At 39.1% G+C, this 8079-nt stretch overlaps 1 protein-coding gene across 2 annotated transcripts in view; it reads left to right on the top strand.

Moving 5' to 3' along the window:
- LOC103391058 (complexin-1-like) overlaps positions 1 to 7681 on the top strand; it is a 39639-nt gene extending 31958 nt beyond the window's left edge. For both annotated transcript variants that reach the window (XM_008327176.3, XM_008327177.3), the window contains exons 3-4: positions 1 to 65; positions 4096 to 7681. The exon at positions 1 to 65 is cut by the window's left edge and continues 102 nt beyond it. In XM_008327176.3, coding sequence (XP_008325398.1) covers positions 1 to 65; positions 4096 to 4290 — 260 coding nt within the window. In that variant the 3' untranslated portion in view covers positions 4291 to 7681. The remainder of the gene's footprint in view (positions 66 to 4095) is intronic.
- Positions 7682 to 8079: the final 398 nt, after the last annotated feature.

An 8079-nucleotide genomic window follows, 5' to 3' on the forward strand; every position in this document is an offset into this window, starting at 1 on the left:
GGAAGGCCAAATATGCAAAAATGGAAGCAGAGAGGGAAAACATCCGACAGGGCATCAGAGATAAGGTGAGAAAAAAAAAATGTGGGTGCTGCAAATTCAGACTAAACAAAGGCAGGTTTTTATGGATGAAAGAATATTTTATGACTCTTTCATTTTGACATCTGACTTCTGTAGGCAGCAATTTCCTTACTTAGTGCTGCCAGAAAATAATTTTTCTGTCCAAGTAGTCTACAGCAGCCGGTAAAAATATTGTCTTTCTTCATTTTAGTAGATGTTCATTAGTGATAACTTCTGGTAAACTGCAGTATATTTAAAAGGAAGGATGGGCTTTTAGACAGAATTCATTAACTTAAATGAAATGTTTCTAGAAAAGGCATCAGAAATCACTATTGTGCAGAGGATATAGTCAAAAGTGCTCTGTGTTATTTTAGAAAATAATAATAATTTTGTTAGTCATGGTAAGAAAATGTTATATGTCCATTTACTCCAGCTGTCCTTCACCTTCTCCAGATCTGAGCTTATCTGAGTTAAACATTACATCATGGTGGGGAACGCATAAAAACACATACACACAGACCAAGCAAAGAATATAAAAAAATACACTAAAAGACTTGAGCATAAATGTTACATAATAAACAATGTTGGGAATAAAGCAGAAAAATACACCGCACAGCTTTGACTGAAATGACTCAATCGCAGCTTTAAATTGTCAACTTTGTATGTTAGAAAAGTGGTTCTGTACTTTTCTAACTTTTAAGTTTTTCAGATTTCTGACAGAGGAGCGAGAAGGGAGAAAGGGGTAATGTGACAGCGTATCTCTGGGAAGTGTTTGATTATGGCAAGTGGAGTAGGGCTGAGTAAGCATGGCTGCCTGCACTTCAACTGATGCAAGGCTTTGTTACTGTGGGGTGAGGCTGAGAGTGACAGGAGGGCTGAGTTAAACAGACTACAAGAAGCAGGACGGAGCAGCAAGGGGGAGAAACTGAACAAACAAAGGAGGAGACGGGGAACAGAGGAGAAACCCACTGGCCAAACACATGCAGTCTTTCCTGTTCTGACCTCAGACAGAAACCTTTATTCAACAGCACAGAGATCTGTTCCACTGTCAAAATCCATCATTCAGGATTCATTAGTCATTGGGTTTTTAACCTCAAGTCTTTTTTGTGTCGAATGGGAGGTAGAACCAATCCCACCAGTCACCAGGCAGACAGGGCCACACAACAACAACAACAACAACCATTCATACAGTAGCCATGGTCAGTGGTGACTGTGTGAGGAAACTGTAGTACCGTATTTTCTGGTCACACCAGAGTATAATTTGCACCAGCCAAAAAATGCATAGTGAAGAAGAAAAAAAAACAAAAAAAAAACATGTCGTACCAGCCAACGAATGAAAAAGGTGCATCTTACAGGAGAAGCAGCTATGTGTACACAGAGTGCCCTCTAGTGGCTGTCAGTGTGAAAAAAACAAATGTGAAATTATATATTTTCAGATATAAGTCGCACTTGTTGAAAAAACCCAGCCAGAGGATGAAAAAAGTGTGACTTAAAGTCCAGAAAATACGATACGAACAAACTTATGCTGACTCAAGGAAAATATGCAAATTACATGCAAAAAGAATGGAGATCAAATAGTAAACTAGCGAAAGTCTTGCTGTAAGGCAATTTCACTATCCACTTCTTATTGTGACCTATTCCGGAAAATTGAGCCCAAATATAAATCAGTCCCATATTGTGACCTATTCAGGAAAATTGAGCCCAAATATAAATCAGTATTTACCAGCAGTCTGTGTTGTTTAGAAGCTAGCTTAAAAATATTACCTGTTATTAGCAATACTGACACATACATTTTGACACATACTTAAGCTAAAACATTGGTATTTGAGGTGTTGTGTCCAGAAAAGCCACAATAAACAATTTAAACATTTAATTGTGATTCAAAAATCTTTCTGAATACAGAGAATAATAGAAAATACAGTAGAGCAGAAAATTTCCATCTTCAGGTGGATTGAAACAAACCTGTGTCTGGAAACTATCCACAGCTGTTTTTTTTTCTGAGCACACACAAATCTCCCACGCATCCTCCCCTAAACACCAGCAGCAGCAGAAATGGAAACCACTTGTCTTCCGTTAAGATATTTATTGCACCAGGCTCATATTAGCATGCACTCGGGAGAGCGAGGGAGAGGTCATGGAGGAGTCCAGCTCATTTTCCACATCTCTGCCTCAAGATCAACATCACTCAGACCGCTGACCTTCACATGCTCTGCAGCCTTATTGATTTTGCTCGAACAAGGACCTCACAAGCTCAAGATACACTTTGAGGAACATTGAACACAAATCAGAGCAGCGTAGAGGTGCAAAAAAGTTCATGGCTCCCTGGCTAGAAATCCAGGAAACAACAATCTGTTGAGATTCCTGAGGCTTTAGGTTTATGGACAGCCAAATGAGAAGGACCTGCAGTGGGATCCACAGCATTTTCTAAGAACACAACACAAGTGGGTATATACTGTACATGTAGAAAAATGTACAGAGACCACCACTGTGAACTTCTCAAAGCCTTTACATACTTGTACTGGAATCAGATAGAGGAATCTGATAGAGGAGAAGCCATGGTCTAGTCCAGCCTCATAATTCCACTTTCCTCCACGGGAACTGAACAAAGACCAAGGGAGTTTTCTGGCACATTGTTTTCCTTTAGTTTTGTACAACTTTAATGTTTATTTCAACTGTTCTTGAAAATGCAATTACATTTTACACACATGACATGGTTTTATGGGTAACTACATCTATGGTGCGCACAGTAAAACCAGAGCATTACAAATGTTTCAAATGATGTTTTCCGTACGGCTCTTTGGAGATATAAGAAAAGGAAAATAGTTTGCGGTGAATGTGATTTCTCACACGTGGCTGGTGTTTTAAATTGTAATTTCAAGCTCCTTCTCCTCTAAACATGCTCTTGATTTAATAGAAGTCTGTTGGTGCCCAGGGAGTTGTAAGCTAATCTTCAGCATTGTCCAGTCAGCCTGCTGAGAGCCTCTGCTGGTAATTGGTCCATAAAATATACAGGAAGGTGAAACTAGAGCCGGCAGCATCTACAACTCCCACAAACAAACAAATCCAATATCTTTTTCCCTTTACTCTTCCCTGAATGTCGTGTGGAAGCAGCCTCAGGGATAATCTGCACACATTATGAAATTGACATTAACGAGAACGATCGCTAATCACTTTTAACCAATTTAATGGAAACACATGAAAGGATTGAGTGTCACGCCTCACACATTTCTATCTTTAGACTTAAAAACTGTCACATCATTTGCAGTATTCACAGGAGGTCTCCTTGGCAGAGCGGGAATCCAGCGACCAGCTTCCCCTCTGCTTTTGAAGTATTTCACACACAAGGTTACACAGCTTCTTGTCTACAAACAGAGAAATTCAGAGTAGATAAATAGACAACAGGAATGTAAAGTAGACGAGGAGGTGGACGGTTGCAAAGGTTAGTTATCGATTGGAGGCTCGGTCTGGCCAGAGGACGTGTCTGCAGACATTAAACTGTATCTATAGGGTGACACGCTTTAGGTATTTTATTAGCAGCTATATGTCACAGCACTTCAACAAATCAGACCGCGACAACCAGGACGATCATTATCACCCTTCATGGCAACCACACAAACACTGATAGAGAAATAATGTCATGTATTATGGCTTCAAGCAAGGATTGTGGCACAGCAGAGGATAGAAGTGACAGATTTATTCATCTTTACCCACATTAATCTTTTTCAGGGTTGGGGAGGGAGCTGGAGACAATCCCAGCAGTAATTGGACGAGGGCTACGAACACCCTTGACAGTTTGCCAGTCCATCACAGAGAGACACATATAGAGTCAGGCAAAAACCACCTCACTCCACATCAACTGAAACAAAAGTTACTGCTAGGGTACCAAAATGGCTATTGAAATTTTAGCTACAATAAAAAAAGAACTTGTTAACAAGTGTCAGCCACAGATAAGTAGCATATTCATAATTTCTTTTGTGAACCAGCTCAGTGGTCATTCAATTGCCAAATCTTTTTTTTTTCTTTCTTTACTCTGTGCAGTACGGCATCAAGAAGAAGGAGGAGAAGGAGGCCGAGGCAGCGGCTGCCATGGAGCAGGCCTCTGAGGGCAGCCTCACTCGCCCGAAGAAGGCTGTGCCCACCGGCTGCGGTGACGAAGAGGAGGAGGAGAGCATCGTCGACACGGTCATGAAGTTCATCCCGGCCCCACTCATGGATATGTTCAGTAAAAAGTAACAGTGTTTCTCGTAAAAGCGATGTTTATTTTTTGTTTTTTTTTTCTTTTAGAACGTTCATCTGACCAATGCTGTACCATCGCTTTTTGCCCAAATGTGCAGCCACACCCTTCTCCACCTCTCACACACATACCCCGCCCCCACTCTCTACTGCCTCTTCAACTTCTAAGTGTATTGGAATTGTGCAATGTGACTTTCCCCATAAGTTAAAACTCCCAAAACTCTACAGATGGTACTTATTTCAGAGCTCTCACACAGAGCACCGTTTATTTTGTGAAAAATAGTGGTTAAAAAAATGTATGCACCGCCTGCACAGATCTGACCCACTTCAAGCAGTCTGACTCTGTGGTTGTAAAAAATCGTCCAGCACTTCAAAAAGTACTTCATCATACGACATCAATTTTGTTTGTAAATAGCCTCGTATTATATTATTAAAAAAACAGAACTATATATATATATATGAGTGAAATATGACATATATATAACAAGACGACTAAGAGTATAAGCCATATTTTTAACTTGAAGAAAAGAAATTATCCAAATCATATCAAAATTAAATTGATTTTTTTTCTGTTTTATTCTTAGTAATATTTGATACATATGATGTAAATAAATGCATTTTTATTGGTTATCCGTTGTGAGGTTTCACCCCATTGGCTGTCAGGTCACGGCTCTTACTGTGAATGTGTGCAACAACCACGAGCTCTGCTCAAGTCCAAATTACTGTAAAAGTGGAAAGTGACAACATTTGTTTTTAAATTCACAGTTCTCAGTTTTGTTTTGTTGAGCATGCAGTAAACTCTGGTGAAGTACACACGTGGGTACCATTTGATTTGATGTGGTGAAGTGAAATAAGGCAATAATGTTTTTTGGTTGTTATTCTTTTTTTTTTTTACACATTAGCTGAAATATGTCACACTTGTTCTTCCATGGGGAGAAACTATAAATGTTCTCCATCGTCGTTGGGTTGTTTGAAATCGTTGACAATAATAATTTCTTATCATATAAAGTCACTCGTGATAAATAATTGTGGCTTAAAAATTCATTTGTGTTTCCTGTGGCAGATTTAACTAACCTGACGTTTTTAAAAAATGTGTTTGTTTTTTTATTATTATTATTTTGTAAAAAAAAATTTGAAACTTCACAAACACAACTCTGTTGTGAACACACTCACACTTAAGTGAACAGACAGTGACAATAGTGCAATATATTGTTAAATAATGAAGTTGTCCTGTGTCCGTTGGTTTAACTGATGGGAGCCAAGTCCCGAATCAGCAATAACAGACAATCTTCATTGTTGTGTGTTTAAACTAAACGCTCTTATAACGTTGTTAATCGATGTTCAAGACACAGGTCGGTGTCTGCATAGTGATGGTGAAGTGTTTGTGTGTCAGAATTATTAAATATCAAACAAGAGGGGAAAGGTGGGATGATTTCCTGCTAGTTGAATTACTTTATTTGATTTTTAATCACATACCAAACTATTTAGAAATGACAGCATAAAATCTACAAGCGTCCGTCACAGGTAAAATGGAGCCCAGATCATCAAGAGATTAGAAAAAACAAACAAACAGATTTTCTTCAGATGTTTTGAATTTCCCTCCATTATTCCACAGTGTGTTATTTAAACATTCCAGAAAATTCAAACATTCCACCAGACACAGGCTGGAAACATACAGACATTACACACTACACACTACAGCATTAAAAACTGATAAAGAATTCCTGTTAATTATTCAGAATATTTGTTTTTCAAAGGTGCATTTGTCTTTATATAATTTGTTTATTTCTGCTTGAGAAGAATTTAATCAAATTCATCATAATTAGAGGGTTTCAATTTCATTTAAAAAAATTGAATAATTTTTTTTTTTTTTTCTCTAAACAGACTACGTTTGATGATAATCTATGACGCGACCACTTGGCTTTAGCTGCACATCTGAAACGCCCACATTTTTATGATAAAAGCCAAACGTGTGCTTTTAGCAGTGATGGCTGAAATCCTGTGTAGTTCTGTGTCATTAAATGTCTCTGTGCATCACGATTGCACAGCAGCTGTTGAGTGTATTTCCAAAGGGTCCGTCAGCCCTTCTGCCACATTGCTGCCACTGTTTTTATTAAGCTGTAGCTATATAACGTGTAACAACTTCTGACTGTGGCTCAGAACCCGTGCATTCCTGTGGTTTAGCGGAAGAAAACGGAGCTTTTATCGGTTGTGTATCTATATAGACATATACGCTGAGCATATTTTAACTTCCTGTGGATTGAACTCACTGCCTTTTTCAGCCAGTTTACAACAGTTTGTCAGCAGACTTGGACAGTTTGGAGCCATGCATCATTAAAACCATCATCACAGCATTATCCAGTCGAACCAAAGAATAGTGCTGGGAGTTATAGAGCAGTAGAGTAGTTTCATATGTTCTTTTTTTTTTTTTTAATTCACGTACCTACATTCTCTTTCTGTTCATTTTGAATTCTCAGGTACTCTAGCTTTAGATTTTAATGCAACTTAGAGACATTCAAACTTTGAGCTACGAAGAAAGGCCTCAAATTTTCGTTCGGTCCGCGAATAGGACACAAAGCTACAACTGCTGCCCCTGTGCCAGATGTTTTCCAACGACTTGTAAGCTCCATCACTGTGTGCAGTCAGTGCCTCTCTTTCAAACTGGTGTGCACTAAAAAATAAAAAAACGAAAGACCCATAACCCCATGATTTACGTTTACAAAAATCGTCATTTACTGATCCACACCATCGAGCCATTTGGCCAAAATAAAACCACTGCCCAGTCAAACTGCCCAAGTCCTGCCTGATCTGTACTCGTCCAGTTGTCCAGTAGATGCTGCGTCACTTCGTTTTGAGGTTGTGCTCGTACAGCCATTAATGTGATTTTGAAAAAAAAAAAACTGCCTGAAAATATGTGCCGACTTAAAAACATATTTTGATGTGACTTGAATGTAAGTGTCTGACGTTTCTCTACCGCACATTTGTCTTTCTCCATTCTGTACACGTTGAGAAGATGCTTAACTCTGCTGGTGCCGTGATTTTCTCCTTTTTTGTCCGTAGCCGGTCCTGTTACTGTCCAGTGATTGTTATGTATATATTTTTTTCAAGATAAAAAGAGGTTGTTTTTGTGTATTATTTTGTACTGCAAAATCTTCTCACCCTTCTCCCTCCTTACCTTCCTATGTGTTTACAAAAATGTATGCATGCTTGTGGTGTGCGACGTAGGCAAGGTTGTTGTTAAACGCGTTTCGTGTCCTCTGTGTGTGTGTGTGTTTCGGAGCTCCACCTGTTAGCCTCACTGCATGCCATTTTAGACAAAGATTTCAGTCTGTAACTTTCAAAACAATGGAATCACCACACACTGAGAATAAAGTGATTTCCTAGAATTTTTCATCGTCTTGTGTTTCTGCATCTTTACTCTACCGCAGTCGGCCGTTGGCCACTTCTCTAGACCGCAGGTGAAAGAAGAGACGTGTGTTTCTGAGAGTCCTCTACTGTAGTAGTGAGACCCGAGCCGCGGTCACACATATCCCACTGCATGACATTCGTTGAGGAAGTTTATGTGCAATGACCCTGGATGTAATGTTATTGTTTCTGTCTTTCATCCCAACATGGCTGTTGTGCTTTTGATTTGCTTTCTTTTTCTTTCCGGAAGGATCTTTAACTTCTATATTTCAATAAAAACAAAAAGGGCTGTTAACAGAATGGGGTGTGTTGTTCCAGTCGTAACAAGAGTTGGTTTTAGCCCGGCGTGATTGAAACCACAGACAGCAGCAGAGTGAAAGTGTT

Source organism: Cynoglossus semilaevis, chromosome 15 (genome assembly GCF_000523025.1).
Source record: "Cynoglossus semilaevis isolate Cse_v1.0 chromosome 15, Cse_v1.0, whole genome shotgun sequence".
In the NCBI taxonomy this organism is placed as follows: Eukaryota; Metazoa; Chordata; class Actinopteri; order Pleuronectiformes; family Cynoglossidae; genus Cynoglossus; species Cynoglossus semilaevis.